At 44.1% G+C, this 18,549-nt stretch overlaps 1 protein-coding gene across 10 annotated transcripts; it reads right to left on the bottom strand.

The window, feature by feature from the left end:
* Positions 1–457: 457 nt before the first annotated feature.
* ZNF821 (zinc finger protein 821) lies at positions 458–17,339 on the bottom strand. Of its 10 annotated transcripts, XM_037025370.2 has the most exons (10): positions 17,165–17,339; positions 16,453–16,516; positions 15,212–15,299; positions 13,781–13,897; positions 11,030–11,146; positions 6,574–6,699; positions 3,936–4,081; positions 3,184–3,288; positions 2,168–2,334; positions 458–1,425 (listed from the first exon to the last, which is right to left on the bottom strand). In XM_037025370.2, the coding sequence occupies exons 6-10, from the start codon at positions 6,653–6,655 to the stop codon at positions 771–773; spliced, it is 1,155 nt and encodes a 384-aa protein (XP_036881265.1). In that variant the 5' UTR covers positions 6,656–6,699; positions 11,030–11,146; positions 13,781–13,897; positions 15,212–15,299; positions 16,453–16,516; positions 17,165–17,339; the 3' UTR covers positions 458–770. The 10 variants fall into 10 exon arrangements, with proteins under 10 accessions (XP_036881265.1, XP_036881261.1, XP_073082046.1 ...); XM_037025366.2 differs by lacking the exon at positions 11,030–11,146; XM_073225945.1 differs by lacking the exon at positions 15,212–15,299.
* Positions 17,340–18,549: the final 1,210 nt, after the last annotated feature.

Raw genomic sequence — 18,549 nt, 5'->3', positions numbered from 1 at the left:
AAGAACACTCCTAAATGCAGCTGACTGCTGTCTGGGATAGAGTTTTAAAAGTTTGACAAACTGAATTCTGCTGAGAAAAGTAGCCAGCACCTAGTCTAAATACTGCATCTTTAGAAAATGCCAGTTTATGAGACAAGGAATCTACTTCTGAGTTTGGAAAGGGTAAGTTAGGTTTAAGTAGCTCTTGAGACTATAGATTTTCTTCATTAGGGTTATGGAAATAAGACTGTGTTCACAAAGTCAGCATTGGTTCCTTCTTTAAATGTCATAGTTATGGCTCATCAACTTGTAAAGGCCCAAATAAGGGATCTCCACTTAGGCACCCTAAGTTGTGGAATATCCTACCACTGAAAGGGACAATCTCCTAGAAGTCAGTACCTGAAAATTTACACGCAGATCTCTCCTAGGTCACTTCATTTGCTAGAATGAAATTGAGAGAAAGGCAGGAAAGAGCCAGTTAAAGATAAAATTAATTTATTTGCCCTCACAATTCCATGGGCCATACTGAGCCCCTCAGTCCTGTAAGCATGCCCTGCAGCAGGGGGCTGGGGAGTCCAGTTCTCTGGAAGGCCTGCTCCTTGTCCAGAACTGCTTTGAGCTGGTCCCTCCTGACCCCATCATCCTGCTCCCACATGCAAGAACACAGGTCCACCTGCAACAAAACCTGGGCCTGCCTCGGGCAGCAAGGACGGCCTTGTGGATGGCCGCAGCACTGATCCCTAGGGGCTTGGGTGGACAGGTGAGCAGGAGGGCAGGCAAGAGGGTGTGGTTCAGTGCAGAGAGCTGCTGTTCTGCTCCTCAAAGGCCATCTTGCCCAGAAGCTGGCTGTCCAACTCCACCCCACTCACAGGTAGCTGGAAGAAGTTCATTTCAGCTGCTAAGGCTGCCATGGCAGAAGGGTCCTGGCCAAACTGAGCTCGCAACATCATGTCCATTTTCTCCAGCCTTCTCTTGAGCCGCTTGGCCTCCCGCTCCCGGATGAGCCGGGCCTGCCGCTTCTCCGGGGTTTCATTGGCCCGCTTCAGCCTCATGGCCTCCCGATCCCGCTGCAGCCGGCGAGCCCGCTGCTCATCTGTCTCCTGCATGCGCTGCAGGCGCTTGGCTTCGCGGTCCCTCATGCGCCTTACCTCCCGCTCCTCGGGGGTCTCATTGTCCCGCCGGCTCTTCTTGGCCGTGCGCTCTCGTTCCAGCCGCTGCAGCCGTACTTCCAAAGGCTCATTCTGTCGACGTAGGGCCCACTTGCGTACACTGGGGGTCTGGGCTTCCAGTAGCTTACGGTAGGCAGCACAGTTGTTGCACACAAGCAGAATACCAGCAGGGTACACGGGAGTACTAAAGGCAACGTCCTTTCCCTCAGTACTGGAGGAGCCCTCGCTGTGGGCTGGGGGTAGGGACTCCATATTAAGTACTTCAGGAAGTTTCTCACTAGAATGCAAACATTTCGGATGGTTAGTTTCTCCCTCTGGCAAGGCTCAGGTATCCAGCCCTGACTTAACTCCTGTCCTACCAGACCAGTTGCTCCATGTTCACCAGTAGGGGTCCGTTGGAGGGCTGGGGAGGCCTCTTCTACCTCTCCACCCTGGTCTTTGGGCTGGGGTGTCTACCAAGTCTTAAAGCCCACCTGGAGGTAGAGATGAAACAGCTGCTGCCACAGCAAGCCACCAGATAGCAGATGAGCCCTACAATATGCAGTTTTCACTCCAGCTGGAATGACGATGTTTGTAACTGCTGTGCAGGGCAGTCCTGCTGTGGAAGGAGGCAGTCTTCTCTGAGGTTGAGCTGCCTCCAGAGGAGTACAGTCCACTGGCTCAGCCTCCTCCCTTCCTGGATCACTACTGTACACTAGGCAACTGGGACTAGGACACAATTCACACAGTTCTAGTCTTCCTGGCACACAAATGTAACTTCTTTCTCCATGCTTCCATGAATGCTCTTGGACTTCTCCACATGTCTTTCTAGGTGAAAATATTATTCTGGTAGAGGAAAGAATATCCTTGGGGATATCTAATGGAATGGGCATGTTTACTAGCCTCATTACTTGTGTATCCAAAGAGCTGAGTCAGTTGCCTTTGCATTAGCCACCTCTAGCCTTTGCTATGACTTGGGAAAGCAGAACCTACACCCAGCAATTTGTTCCCAGCACAAGAGAATTCGGTAACCAGCTAACCTGTTAAACGTGGCATGGCTGGTGAAACGGGCTCCACACACAGCACAGTTAGATCGCTGGTCCTCCGAGTGGATTAGGAGGTGGCGACCCAGTGACCCTGGGGAGCTGAGGGCCCGGCCACAGACAGGACACATATAGCTCTTGGCGCTCACCACTGCTGCAGTGTGCTGTAAAACAGAGCCTTAGCCTGTCAACTCACACCGCCTCTCAGACAAACTACACCCACTTAGAAACTGCTTTCTGGGAAGCATCCCCTTCGGTGTCAGAACAAGGACTTGCAACTATTCTGCCTGTTTAGCACCTGGAAAAGGTGTCATGTTAATGGGACCTCAGAAGGGCCAGGTCATTCAAACTATTGCTCAGATTTCCTTACTTTGAATTCTGGCCTGAGGAATATGTGGCTGGCTTGAGGAATACTGGGGCTGCAGAGGCTCTAAAGAGCCTGAGAAGATTCATGCTCGGCACCATTTCTATCTGCTTGCCTCACATTGTGCGTGTTTAAGGGAGTGACAGAGGCCGAGTCTGGAAGCTAGCTGGAGACTGGTATCCAAGGGTATTTAAGCGTCCTGCTTGCCTTCAATCTTTTAAAAAGTCTTCTGGAGAAATGCTTTTGCTCATGAACCAACTATCTTTATGGTAAAACCCAGCCTGCTGTGTGTGCTGACACCTTTTCAATACAGGTCACGAGGCTCAGGTGCCTGGTGATTGGGATCAGGAGAAAAGAACACAAAAGTTTATCTTATTCTAAACCCCCTGTTTACATTAACTTTCTCCATATTTCAGAAAAATGTATGTTAACTCATTCTTATTTAAAACAAAGCCCTCATTATTAACAGGTGTTAGTTTCTATCTCACTTTAAAATATGCACTATATAATTTAGAAAAAAATACAGTGTGCCTGCCTGGGAACCCAGAACATACTTACCCAACATAACCCATTTACTCTCTAAGATGTTCTAGGGATTGGAATGGAGCCTCAGTGGAGGCGACAACCCTTTGGGATCCCCACCCCATACCTGGTACACATGCGCAATCAGTTGCTCTCGACTCCCACAGTCTAACTGGCAGAGGGGACACTGGCAGAGTCCAAGTAAGGGGTCAGGATTCAAATTCTCTGTGACCTGCAATTCAATAAACAGGCAATTCATCAAGACTGTTTTCCAGTCTTTTCCATGTCCCTACTTCTTTTAACAGGATATCCTATTAAAAAGAACACAACTTGACATCACATTATTCTTAGGTTCTCACTGTGGACAGAAGAAAAAAGTAACAGGGAAGGAAACTGAATCTGTTCCCATCATTTTCTCCAAGGCTTCCTGCCATGAGGACATAGGATTGCCACAGAGAGATCTCATCTGTTTTTTTTCCCTAAGGTAAGCCCTGTAGAACTTTTAGCCTCCCTCCTGCCATGCTTCTTTCAGGAATCCTCAGGAAACAGCGTAGTGAGAAGTTGGCACCTCATGTCACACTTTGATTTAAATTTGCAAGCATATTCAAGAAGTCTTCTAATACTTTTGCCAAGGTGGATATTCTGTTGGGAAAAAAGTGAGGTGCTTTGGGGGGAGAGCCGTCCATGGGTGTAGTGATATGTGGGTGGGAAAGGAGTGTGTTGAGAACTGTGTATCTCAGATCTGGTTAACTGGTGCTGTGAAAGAATACAGGCTTCCTATGATGGCCCAGGGGACGGTCAGAGGCAAGGCTGTTACACGTGAGTGAGAGGGTGGGAGGGTGAGGGAGCTCCCAAACTCAGGAGCCTTTGATCACTTGCCTCGTGCTCTACCACTTCATTCCCACCAACAGGCTGTTCTGCATTTTCTAACTCTTTTTCCACTTTGACCACCCCTCCATCTTCCTCTGATGTGTGGGAAGAGACTTCATCCTGTGTGGTCTCCTCTTCATCACCCTCACTGTCACCTGGAACACACAAACTGGTCACTTGTTCTGATTTTTGCATGAAAACATCTTGAGTTGCTTTCCACCCTAGAGTTTGCAGTTATAATGGAAACATCCTAAGATCTTCCATAATAGAGTCTGTGTTAGTGCTTAGCTGGGTACAAATCATGTTGAGTGGAAACCAGCAATAACTTGTTTATATGCCATATATACACTAAAGAGAACATTTGAGGCAAAACTGCATTGGAAAATGGTTATTGATCTGCACATTATCATAAAAATACTTCTTCTTACACATGGTTCCCAAATAGCTAACACTTCGAACCACGCCTCCCATGCACCCCATGCCATGCCCATTCCCAAGCACACTGCCTCAGACTTACCAGCACTTCTCACTGACTTTATTACTTACTTTTCTCCATAATCCCCCTGCACAATTTCTCCATGGTATCACATAAACTGTTCTATTCTGAGTGCCACTAATCTGTTGACTCCCCAATAAACCCCAAGGCACACTTACAGAGACACCAACAAGTTTTTCTTTCCTCTTACCAATAAAAAAGGCAGTAGTGAATTACTTAAAAATGATGTTGTTTTATAAGGAAAGGGCTCTTGAGTGTAGTGGAAAAATTAGCACAGCAACCAACCTCAGGCAGTTTGTAGTGGTATTTGACTCACTGTGTTCTTAACTCTGCTAGTAACTCAGCTTTCTAGGCTAAATAAGTCCATCGTTTCTTTTGGTTCTTTCAGTTACCTGATGGATAACTGACTGCATTAAGTGGAGGGAACAGGCCATTCTTTACTTTAGGATGAAATATAATTTCTTGTGACTAAAGTAAGAACTCTGTTTTAGTTTAGGGGGCAGAATGTGGCTATAGGGAGGTCTGCCTGTGGCTGGGGATGTGCAACGTTTGTGTGAGCTGGTTTTTTTCCCCATACTTATAAAATAGGGGAAAGATTTTAAAAAGAATCATGATACCAAAGGGAGTTCTTTCTGGAAGGAAAAAAAAAAGTGCTAGTACCTTAAAGATTACAAGAGGAAGCCAAGCCTAGGTAAGCTGTCAGACTCTAGCCCCATTCCAGCCTTGCCTAGACCCTGGACTCTGAGACCTGACCATGAGCAAGAGAAACACAGGGTAGAGTTTTCCCAGGTACCTGCACCAGCAGTGAGACTCAGCTTCCCCAGCTAACAGTGCTTCTTGTCTTGTCTCTGCTATCCCTGTGTAATTTCTAAAACCACCAGTATCTGGGTAAAACTGGTGACATTCTTTTTCTTCATAAGAACATCATCTGCTAGTATTATGTGTGTCTCTGTGAGCTACTCCGCTTGGCTGGTGGGCTGGATCTGGGCCCTGGAAAGCTCTATGGTATGTACGCCTTATTACCCAGCCTACAGCGTTAGTCTGAATCCATCTCGGGAATGAACGATTGGCACAGATTAAGTCACACCATATTTTCCTCCCAGCTTATTTGGAATACTTATAAGCTTAGTCTAAGACAACACTGTATCAAGCACATTTTTGTAACTTATCAAAACCCAAACATCTCTCTCTACTAGAAAGATTTTTTAAAAATAAATATGCCATCTGGAGGGATGATGCATCTTTTCCAGAATGGAAACCTATTAGACTTTCATAGATGTTGCCATTCCTACCTGTTACTCAAACTGGTGGCTCCCACAAGTTTTCTAGAAATATCTGGGTTCATTTCTCTGCACCTGAGCCATAGCTGCTAAATTTTTATTTGCTGTTGTTGTTATTAAGTTATTAGTTTGCGTGAAAACTGTAATTCCTAGAAGGCTGCTAAACTCCCTCCCTCTTCACTCTTCTTCAGCCCCATATGTGGAGAAAAATCAGAAATGTCACTCTGAATTGACAACAATAACCAGTATTAGATGAGATTAATAAAGTATAGAAATCACCCTAGGAAGTAACACATCTCTAAATTCATTTGTTCAGGCAGGTCATGAAACAGGCAATTCATGAAGTTGAACAAGTTGCTACCTACTGTCTTTTCCATATCTTAACCACAGGGACCTACTCAGGACTTGGTGCTGGAAGACCTGACTTTAGCATTTGTATGATGCTTAATCTCATTAGTAAGCAAATCCTCTTGTTTACCATAAAAAGTGGGCCCTCAAGCAAAAATTTCATTAATGCCACCTTACATTAACTACAAATAAATAGATCCTAGGAGACAGAGACTCTTCTTTCCATTTGACCTAACCCAGGGGCTGCCTACTAGTTACCCTATGCCCCTATCACAATCATCACAAACCTATCTGTGAATGGCACTGTGCCAACTACTGAAGTCCATGAACTAAAAAAACATAATGCCAAACCTGTCCTCTCTCTAAGTAAGCATATACCCATACACCTGAGAACACCTTTGGATCCATAATTCTCCTTCTTCATGTCTTCCTCCCAGCCCCCATGCACAATCCCCAGAGCACACACACTCTCATAATTCTTCTCCCATTGCCCTGAGTCATTACCAGAAGGTGCAGAACTCACTGCTACTGGAGTCCTGATCTCTTAGTTGTTGGATAGCTTGTCGCTGACTGCCAAGGTCTCCAGGAAAATCAGTTTTCATCATCGCCTGGCGGGCTTGCTCTTCTAGCCCAGCAAATACTTGATCCCCTGGTGGTCACAAGGAAAAATAGTCAGGCCACCAGCTGGGCAGCATATCCCCAGGCAAGCTGGTTGGAAAGTCAGACCATTCAAAGGTAGGAGACAGGCAGGGACCCTGAGGTGGGGTCATTCATCTCCAAGTCAGCTTGCTGCCTCCGAGTTTCTGGGTGCCTCTACTCTTCCTAGGCAGTAAGCCAGATGCTTTAAAAAGCATCACTTGCTTAAATCCCCATAATCTTGACTTCTTTCATCAATCGCTTCTTTATAAATTTAACTTCAGAATCTCAGTCCCATTTACAACCTTCCATCAGGACTGGTAAGACAGAGGCAAGAAGAGAAAAAGTGATGGTATGAAGATAGGGCAAAAAATCTGGGCAGAATCTCTGAATCTTAGTGTACTAGCATTATGACCCTGACTCCGTGTCTATCTCTGACAATAAACAAGCACTTCAAATAATCCTTCTGAATAGCAATCTCTCTAATCCCACCTTTCATCTATCTCCAAAAAATGCTTTGAAAGTTCTTTCTTGCCTCTTCTAGGTCTTTTATCAGAATTAGCCAAGAGCAAATCAACAACTGGTTGAATAATGGATTAAAGGGAATCAGGTAATACATGAGCTCATTCTGCCGAAGAACAAACTTCCTGAAACTTGCCAACTAGTTTGCAACAAATAATATTTTATCTAGTCTCCTTGGGCCAATGTGGTCGGTTTTTGTTGTTGTTTTGTTTTGTATGGAGTATCCAAAAGCCCTGGACCTGTGCTTGATTATGCATTTACTTCTGACTAACTCTGCCTGGAAACTGTGTGGTTATTCAACAGTTAGCATTTAAGTGATCTTTTATTTCCAAGAGTCCAGGCATAAGGAGAAAAGAGAATTGAGTTTCTCGAGGTTTCTATTATCTCAGTCAGAGCAGAAATTACAGTCCCCATTCCCCAACCACCAAGAGAGAATAAAAAGCCCTAGTGAAATGTTTGACAATCAACTGGGCACTTTCTTACTGAAGAGAGAAAGGAAAGTAAACAGGGTCAGTTTCCGAGACATGATCCAACGAGGTGGGAGGAACGAACTGGTCAACTGACCTGTGCTACTAGTCCTTGGGTGATGAAAGAACTGATATGAAGTAGGCTTCAAGTGACTCACATAGGCATTCGTTCAGCAAATATTCATTGAGCAGCTACATGCTAAGTGCTAAACACTAATAATAGCTACTCTTTGGCACTTCCTAGATTTAGGCTCTATGGCAAGTTCTTTATAGTTGTTAGCTCCTTAATTCTCTGCAAAACTGTATGTGGTAGGTATTACTACCCATATTTTACTTAAGAGAAAACTAAAGTCTGTGGTGGAACCAAGTATTCAAACCTAGGACTGTACAACTCTAATATCCATGTTTTTAAACTGCTTTCTAGTAGGGATGTAAGCCAGTCAGACAGTTCATCAGAGTGGTTTTACTAAAAGCAAACGCTTGTCTCTATGTGAGAAGAATGGCCTTGATCCTAGTGTTAATGTTACCTTCAAATGTACATCACAGTGGTTCAACAGTCCCCATGATCAATATTACCTTCATACCATCAGGAACAGATACATACAACTCAGATACCAAAATAATGTTCTCAGGGCCAGTTATGTAACAGAAGGAACCATCGTTTTGATTCTAATACCATTGGATGAGTTACTATGCCTTGATTAGAGTAACTAATATTATGGTAACTCTGAATGATACTGTGAGTAGGGGTAGAGGTGGTTAGAGTTCAAGTGTACTTTTAGCCATATAGCCCTCAATTAAAAAGAAAAACAAGCTGCTATAAGTCCATTTTCATAATATCCAAGATGACACACTGGATATAAATTACTGCTAGGGAAAGCGAAAATGAATTCTGTTATGGCACCTCCTCTTGCTTCTTTGCAGAAGAAACATATTTAATTTCTCCATGTTGGTTCCAGTGCAACCACAAGCCCATGGCCAACTGAAATAGTTACTGAATTCTTCTGGGCAAATGCATGTTTTCAGACCTGGCACTAGAACAAGTTATGTACTAGCATATCCTTATCAAGAGGCAGACCACCGTCATCAGTGACACTTCTCGTCTCTAAGGAAACCTAGCCAGAAACCAGCTAGGTTTGTAACACAGTAAGAATATACACATAGTAAAAAAACACATATTTTTTTGCTTAATAGGGAATCACCACTGGATTAATAGAAGGGCATCTAAAAGGGTATGTGCCTTTCCAGATCAGCCAGTAATTTAGTTTAGTTTTCATCAACTTGAGTTCAAAATTGTCTTTTGATGTCTAAATATTTAGGCTTTCACAGAACAGAGAAGAGTCCTATCTAGGACTTCTGCTGGCAATCTCACTTAGGATAGTTGAGATAAGTTGAGATAAGTTAATTGGCATTACTTTAGGGCAGTTTGGGAAGAAAAGCTGTGCTCTTATATTTTATTCTATTCCTGACTTAGGTAAAAGGCTAGGGTAAACTTTATTCCTCAATAGTATTCCTATTTTAAACAGTAACTTAAAGCAAAATATATAAAATCCATTAAAAAAAGTGATTATGGCAGATCTCATAGGAAAAGATGTGAATGATCTTCCAGTAGTCCCTGTTTACCTAATCCCTAAATTGGACTGTCCATAATTATCCTTTCATAAGACAGTGACACCTGCTAAAAGTGTGTCATATTAAATCAAGTAAAATGTGACCCATAGAGATACTAGTAATTAAAAAGTGTTATACAATTGTCTGCTTTTATTTTTTTAAATTTTTTATTAAGGTATGATTGATATACACTCTTATGAAGGTTTCACATGAAAAAACAATGTGGTTACTACATTCACCCACATTATCAAGTCCCCACCCATACCCCAGTGCAGTCACTGTCCATCAGTGCAGCAAGTTGCCGCAGATCCACTCTGTCCCTTCTCCATGATACACTGTTCTCCCCGTGACCCCCCCCCCCACACCATGTGTACTAAACATAATACCCTCAGTCCCCTTCTCCCTCCCTCCCCACCCACCCTCCCACACCCCTCCCCTTTGGTAACCACTAGTTCATTCTTTGAGTCTCTGAGTCTGCTGCCATTTTGTTTCTTCAGTTTTGCTTCATTGTTATACTCCACGAATGAGGGAAATCATTTGGTATTTGTCTTTCTCTGCCTGGCTTATTTCACTGAGCATAATGTCCTCCAGCTCCATCCATGTTGTTACAAATGGTAGGATTTGTTTCTTTCTTATCAATTGCCTGCTTTTATAATTCAGAATTGTTATTTCCTTCTATCTTGGGACAGCTGGAATAGGTTAAAAAAAATCCTCTGGTCTCTAGATATTAATGTAGGGCAACCTATGTTAATATTTTATTTAACACGGGTATTTATTTATCTATTAATAGTTGAGAACAAGTCATCGGTAAAGCTCCACATTAAAAAGGAAGGTGCTACTTCTTTTTTTTTGTATGCAATCAAGATATTGTTTGTCTGACTCGGCTAAGGGTTTTTTAGACCAGATAAGAACATGGCGATGCAAGCAAGTTTGTAGAACAGCTGAGAAGCCTGAGATGAAAGTTACTACAATGGCAAAAATTTTATAATTCTTATTCTTGAGTCCTTGGTGCAGTTAAAGAAATGCAATTTCTGGCTGACTGAAATTAAGTAAAACAGCTTAACCAATTCAGAAAAAAAGCAGATGTCAAATTCAGAAAGAATGAGCTAGTGTTGGGAGTGAGGAGCTGAGGATTCCATTTCTAGCTGACAGTCTCTGCAACCCCAGAGGCTATCACCTGTTCGGAACACAGCCATGTACTTCACAAGGATGCTGACAAAGAAAGAATGAACAAAGACAAAACAAGTTGCACTTTTTAGAAGAGAAAGGACTTTAAAAGGATTTTTACCCTACTTCTCTATAAAAGCTGAAAAACTTTTAACTGGAGTTGGAAGTGTTTAGTCTCATATGTACTTTGCAGTCTGAAAACAAGTCCCTTAAGAAAAAGAAGTTTTCCTTTCCTAGTGGTTTTCTTGGTATGAACACAGCAAATACGAGCATGTAAGGGACTCACTCTATTTTCAACCTCTCTAGAAACAGTTGACAGAAACTTGTATTCAGAAGGGGGTGAGATGAGGAAGGAGGGAGGAAAGGTCAAAGAGATTTCAGCCCATCAGCAGTGTCTCAGGGCTAACAATTCTGGGTTTCTACTCCAAAAGCTCTGTATCAAGTCTAGTAATCAACTGGGCAAAATACAGGGGTGTGCGTGGATGTTTCTGGGGAAATGAGAGATATGTCTGTCATTTAGATACAGAGACAGCCCTGAGGAAAGCCAAGTAAATGCTGGAGCAGCCTGCCCATTACCTTCTAAAGTGGATCCTACGAATGCTGCCAGGCTTCAGCGGTAGGATTCTTAATATACTTTTTTAGGCGGGCTCTGAGCTTCATGCCACACAATCCTCCTCTTCCCAGAAGGCAGATCTAATGGAGATCAGAGCCATTACTCAGCTCAAGTGCTGGTTGGCTTTGACATTTAAACAAAGCTTCTGCAGACTGTCCTGCCTCTCAGACCTTGAGTCCATTCCATTTACTTTAAATAGACAAGCAACTTTAAATTCAATACATTTGATTGATTCCATTTCAGAGCAAGAGGATAGGAGACTCAAGTGGTCAGAAGACTGAAATTATCTACTTGCCATTATTGTCATAAGTAAGGAGAAGATGACCTTTTGAAAAAGGCAGGATTAGCTTCAGTCCCCAAATAGTAAGTAAATAGAAGGTCCTTGGAGACCAACAAATCTCAGTGTCTTTGCTCCTTTGGTCAAGCTTAGTCCATTACCAGAGGAGCCTTAATGATTCCCTGCCCAAGCTGCGTCACTGTAAACAGCCCCTCCCCAGGAGTCTGCTTTTTAGTTTCAACTGAACATTTCTGTTCACAGTCCTCTTACTGGTCACCACTGCGGAGACTGCAAAGTCCCACCCACTCCACCACAATGCAGTGTTCACATGTTCTGGAAACTGCATTTCTGCAGCTGTGGACATGTGATAGTCTTTCCTTCTCCTGGGCCTGTTTGTTCATCTGTTTTTCTGTTTTCTAATTCCAATAAGAGCTGATCCTGGCCTTGACTATGGTGGGAGGAGATACATCTGATGAATATATGCTATCTGGATGCAAACACAGGCAATACAAGGCTTTACTGGCCCCCCTAGCCTTACCACAAACATGCAATCATCCCCACCAGCTACCTTCCATAAGTCTAACCAGTCTCTTTGGACATTTTATAGGTTAATGCCCAGCTCCTATGATTGCCTTATTAATGAACCCATCATTCCTACAAAAAGTACCTTTCCTGCCCAGCCTTCTTGGTGTTACATCTGTGTTTTTTATCAATACTCATCTTCACAGAGAGAAAAAGACAATCTTAAACCTATGTCTTGGATTACCTATGCTACAGGTACTTCATTTCACCTCTGTTGACAAGCCTCACATTTGGGTCCTCTAAATTTTACTGTTTGAGCAGCAATTTCTAGATTCTTACTAAACCACTCATCTTTATATTAATCAGCCTTCCACATCCACATATTCCAGACTACACTCCTAGAAACATCCAACTTGTTCTGTCTTACACAACTTTTTCAGGACTTAAATGAAATGATTAATTGCATATGGAGGACTGCTGCCTAATCTCATTAACCTCTGAGATATTAAAATCCTCTTAATTCCTCTGTTCCTACTGTTTTCTTTCCTGTACTTGAAATTACCCATGAGGTAAGACAAAGTACATAGTGACTGGCATACAGTATGTTTTTAATACATTTTAGTCCTATTATCTTAACTTCTTGATGAATCTATCCTTTCAAATGTAGGAATTTTCCTTTAAAAAAAATCATATACCACTGAAATTTCTTCAAGTGTTGCTGTACTTTATTTAGTCAGTCCTCCATGATAATAGGGAGCCATTGTCCCTTTTACTTGGGTGAAGATGCTAATTTCCCCAGACCAGAGGAAATTGGTTCATTATCTCAAATCCACATAGACATGTTAATGTTAATTTAAGAAGGCACTTTATGAGCAGCGCTAGAAGTAGAGAGGGATAGTAGGAAACATATATGGGACACACTCTTTGCCCTCTAGAAGTTTACAATCTAATCACTGAAATAAAACATATCTAGGAAACTGTTGGGAAACTGAAGACAATAGCGCACACCTGCTCTTCCTGTGACCAGCCTCTCCCTCATGTGATCCATCCCACACACTGCTTTATAGTCCCAAAACAGTGCATTCTAAATGTCACTTCCTCTCCCTGCTAAAAAACTTTTAGTAGCTCCTTAGAGTCTACAGAATGAAGTCTGAACTTGGCCTGGTCTTCAGTATTCCACGATGGAGTTACACATCTCCAACCTTATGTCCTGGGACTTCTGGACAAATGGAACTTTTGTTTCATAGAAAGTCTCCCTGCCCCCTGAACTTATCACGTGCATGTCCTCTTGTATCTTTGCTCATATCATATTCCCTACCTGAGTTTACCTCTCCCTTCCTCTTTTTTTAAAATCCACTTCCTACCTTCTAAGGTCCAAGTTCATGGTATAGAGCCTCTTCTATCAAGCACTCCCTCTCCCTCACTACCTCAGTCCACAGACCTCTCTCCATCCTTTTAAGTTTTATAGTACACTATACACAAAATCTGCAGCATTCCTATCTGGCACTTAGGGTATACTATCTTGTATTCTTATATACTATTATATGTGTGCGTGTGTGTTTGTGTATAGATATATATATATATTATATGTATCTATGGTTACAGTATAGCCTTCTATATACTTATATATGTTTTACACTCCTGGCTTCTAGCCTAGCACAAGGCTCTGCACAAACAGATATCCTATAAATGTTAATTGATGTGAATACTAAGGATGAATCAAGTGTACCTACTCCTAAGACAGGTTTCAAACACCTCTTCCAGCAACCAGACACACTTTAATTCCATTACGTTCAGCACCTTTAACCCTTTTCTTCTTTACAAATTAGTGTGAGCCTCTCACCTAAATTCAGATTACTCTTTCATGCCAACCCTCAACATTCTCAGGTACCAGAAGACAAAGCCCAATACTCACAGTGAACCTTATTTGGATTTGTCTGTTTCCGACGGGACATGTTTCCCTGATCCAAGAGCTCTGGCCTTTCCCAGTTTCACAGCTGGAAATGTTACTATCTCCTTGCAAGGTGCTGACCTACAATAAAAAGGATATTGTTAGCACATGTCATTCTGGTCAGAAATTATATAAAATTAGAAAATGAAAAAACTAAAAAAAAAATAGTTCTTAAGCATATAAAACTCACCAGTTATAAATAATTGAATTAATGAAAGAAAGAAAGAAAAATAAAGAAATCTCTAGAACAACACTAAGGTCCCAAGGAGTTAAAGAGGGGACTCCTCCAGAGGATTTAGGGAATTCCACTCTAAATCTATCTGTGGAATCTAGAATACTGTTAATGATCATGATCAAGTCACAGGAAAAAAAAAGGATGTAAAACACTCAGGCAACCAGCATTATAAGCACTGCACGCTCAAAGGGATAACCCCCGTGAATTGTAAAAGAAGCTAAAGAAGGTGCCATTCACATGTCACATGCTCACTGGAAGTCAAGCCCTGCAGTCTGCACAAATGGGAGCCTTGAGATGTTTTTTCAAGAAGTGATCTCTCCTGGAGGTGACAAAGGCATCACATCTCTGTGAGACACAAAACATCTCAAAACTCTCAGGTCATCTGTAAATGAAAACAACACAGAAAACAGCCTCTATCTAGTAATGCAGGCACAGTGCTGGGCACTGTGGATGACATGGCACCAAAGCAAATCAGACTTCCAATACTGAAGACAGGCTTTCACCAGAAGAGCCAGGTGCCATTCACACTGTTGAGTACTAATGCAACACCCCAATGTGAAATATCAACCTGGCCCCGCTCACATGCCATGGAGCAGTGGTCAAAGTTAATCATTTTAGTGCCTCTTCTCAATCCAGCCTCTATGTAGCAAAAAGATCAGTGGGAGGAACAAAGAGAAAAGCTCCCCAGATGAGAACTGCTGCAGAGACATGCACCTGCTTCCCTGAAACAGGAGGGAACAGATACTAAAACTGGGGGTTCCCGGTTAGTTATAAGAAAGACTTCTTCAGCAGTTAAGTGTTGTTAGAGTCTTCAATGGATTAGTAGTGAAAGCTGTGAAATTTTCTTTGAAAGATAGAGTGAATAAAAAGATGTAGATTAAAGAGAGAGAGATTCTTTTTCCTACCAACGACAAGAATATGGATCTGGTCATCCTCTATGTTTTTTTTTTCCCCCAATTCCTGCCTTCTCAAATTGTACTCACACTGAATAAGCAAATAAAAAATTATAGTTTATTGCCATAAGGGGCATTATGAAAGGCTACTACTAGCTATAATTTTGCGCTCCAGTTAATGAAGTCTCACCTCCTGTTATGCCAACTAACTCCTCATTGTAGCTAGAAAAGACCTCAGACCTGTAATCAGATCCTGCCTTCCCTTACCAAAAGAAGAAAGAAACCGCAAATGGCAAAGACAGGCCTCCACAGGAAGTGGCAAGGGAAGCAGCTTTCAGGCAGTCTTCTATCATATCTGCATATCAAACACAGTTCTTTTTCAGACTTTTAATTAAAACACACACAAAACTCCAAATGTATACAGTAAATATCAAGTTAGACTACTTAGAGGGCAGTACACCGAGTGTTAATGCTAATGGTATCTGTTCTGTTTTCTAAGTTTTGTTTGTGTAGATCATTTCTTGCTAATTGAGCAGTTATTTTATTAATGGAAACTGAATGAATATTACACTTTGGGTCTTTTCCTATAAGTTTGTGGAATCACAAAGTGAAAGTTGAATGAAATGCAAGTTGTCTATCATTTTTTTCTAAAATTTGCAGTGCTACAACTGTCTATTTTATAAGGAAAAAATGAAATCCTAACTAATTTTCAAATTTTCTCCCCATCAAGATCAGAAATTCAAACTGTGAGATAAAGGTAATCAAGATCCTTCTGAAGGAAGGCCAAATAATTTGAGACAGGCTCTATTCAGATCATCTTGGTGAGGTAACAGCTCAATACTAAAGCTACAGGCAGGTCAGAAACGGGAGATGATCATCTGCATATTTAAACCCGCAGTGTTCACTACATCTCACAATCCTCCTAGTGGCCAGATGGAGAACTGACCAGATGGTACCCGATGGGACTTCACACCTGAGGGATTAAAGGAAAAATATGCAAATACTGTTCCCTCCCTCAAAAAAAAGAAAGCTTCTCGGGTCATGGACTCTTGGAATAAGTAAGAAAATGACTAAATAAATAAATGACACTGGAAGGACATTCTTAACCGCACAGCAAGATCTCAGAGGTTAGACAACTGTTTTACAAGCAGTAAACGCTAATAAAATCCAGACGTATTGCCGTAAAGGTCACTCATTTAGCTTTACTTTTAACAGTGCCTCAGTTCCCAAGCCAAAATCTGAACCCAGCGCAAAAATGTAAGTGCATAGCTGCCTGAACATCACCACGTGAAAGCAGAACGGGATGGGAAGAAAGGTAAAAGGAAAGCAGCTTTGTCCGACTTTAGAACGACGTTTAGAGTCCTTGGGAGGAGGGCCAACGTCTCCCCTTAACACTGTCCCTGCTCTCCCACAGGTGTTAGGTTACAGCTTCCAGGACACACCACAGACTTTAGCAAGGGAAAAAAACCCGTGAAATTCAAGCTTAAGAAAAGAGGGTTCACTCCCACCTCCAGCCCTGGCGCAGTTCCCACGGAGCAAAGTAAACTCGCCTGAATCCCAGTGATAATGTATCTGCCAAAAATAAGAGGACAAGAAAGCTGGTCAAGCAGCCCCTTCACTGTTCACCCAATTCCCACTTGTTTGGTCTGGAGCAATCGGCCGAGATGGTCCCCGTGGCTTCTTCAAATATAAGCACAGGTAAACTCCCAGGAATCATCAGCCAAGGGCCAGAGGTCTTCCACGGAGGCTCAGACAAACCCTTAGACGACACAGCCTTCTCAGAAATCTAAATTTAGAAGGCTTTCAGCTAGACAGCGACGAGGGACTGCCCCCCGGGTCTGCACCCCCACGCCCATCCTCCCCTCCCCCAGCTCCACCCCGCCTGTCAGACGCCGCGGCCGTCCCGGCTCTGCCGGCGGAGCCGACCTGGGCCCACGCCGGGAGGGCGGCGGCGCGGACGGCCCTCCCGGACTCGAGACCGCCGGAGGGGCTGAAAGAGCTGCCGACGGCGGGGAGCCGGTCGGGTCGGTCCTCGTCTCGGAACCCGGGGCCGCGGCAGGGTGGGAGCGCGGGCTGCCCCCGCCCCCCAGGCCAGAGAGAGCCCCTGGCCGCGTCCCCGGACACAGACAAAAGGACCGACAGCCGGCGACCAAGAAGCGAGCGAGGAGCCCCTGCATTTTCAGCCTGGCCCCGGAGGGAAGGAGTCGGGGGTCCTTTTACCCGGCGCCTCGGCGCTCCGCGGCGCTCCGGGTCCCTGGGCCCCGCCTCCGGACAGACGGACCGCTGGACAATGGGCCCGAGGCCACAGCTCGGGCCAGCCGGGCCGGGGCTCTCCGGGACTGGGCCTCGGCAGGCGCAGGGCGGCTCCGGGCCGAGCCGGTGACGGGGAGCCGAGGGGCGGCGCTGCAGACGGACAAAGCCAACGGCAGACAGACAGACGGAGGGGGAAAAGATGGCGGCGCGGGAGGCGGGAGCGCGCTGCTCGCGCACCCGCGGCGAGTGGGGCGCGTGCACGAGCCTCTCCTCTCCCCCTTGTCCAGTTAGGTACCACTCCCCGCTCCCCAGGCGCGCGCCCAGTGGCGTGGGCGGGGCTTGAGGGGAGACGGGGGTCCTAGAGGCGGGACTTAGGGGAGCACCCAATCACAGAGGGGCCTCGCCTCCATCCTCGCGCCCTGGAGACCACCCAGCCTCCACCCGCCTTCATCTCTCTCTAGCCCTCTTAGATCCTCAGCAACCCTAAGCCCTCCCGAAGGTAAACTCCACCCTGACTGTCAGCTCTGATCCTGGCTTCCTACCCTACCTTCTAGTTCAGCCGCAAAACCCACATCCCCAGACCACAGCTCCACCGCAGGTGATCTCCGCCTCCTTAGCCAACCTTAGTTCCTCCTCCACCCCGTCCGCCTCTACCCAAATCCTCTTCCCTTCATTCCCTCACACCTCACGGTTTCTTCGGTCCCCAAGGCAATTAATGTGACCGAGACCTGGGAGTCACGGGCCTTGTGGGAGGAGTTAGTTTAGCTGTCACAACCTAGGAGGAGAAAAATTTTTATATTTCTTTTAGGCATATAAATCTCCAACATGATTCTCAGCTAATAACTGTAGTTGCAGACCTTGGGGCGTAGATTAAGAGAAGGGTAACCTGTGGCACTGTTGCCACATAAGGGGCATTTGGAGGGGCGTTTGGGCAACTGAGAGAGGTTAGACTCACTTCCTAATAAAACACCTCCTTCTATTTCCTCACTGCTTTCCTTTCCTTCCTTTCATTCTGTCTGCTTGTAGAATGCCTAAAGCTGCCTCTTACAGCTTACTTGGAGGAGTAGGGAATGCAGTGGAAAGAAGATGGAATCTGGTATTAGAAGATCCAGCTTTGAGTCTCAGCTCTGCCACTGATGAGTCTGACGACTTTGGGCAAGTCACTTCCCTATTCTGGGCCTCTGCTTCATAAGACAAAATGGATGATACTGTAATAATTTCCAGTTTCTACTCTCATAGGGTTGTTGTACTGAGTATGTAAAACGAACATTTGAAAGCATTATGCAAATATTCCTATGATTACTTGCCCCACGAAGGCAGAGCTAATGAGGATGATGATCCTTGCTTATAAA

Source organism: Manis javanica, chromosome 17 (assembly GCF_040802235.1).
Source record: "Manis javanica isolate MJ-LG chromosome 17, MJ_LKY, whole genome shotgun sequence".
Taxonomy (NCBI): domain Eukaryota; kingdom Metazoa; phylum Chordata; class Mammalia; order Pholidota; family Manidae; genus Manis; species Manis javanica.
This window is presented reverse-complemented; position numbering and strand designations above follow the sequence as displayed.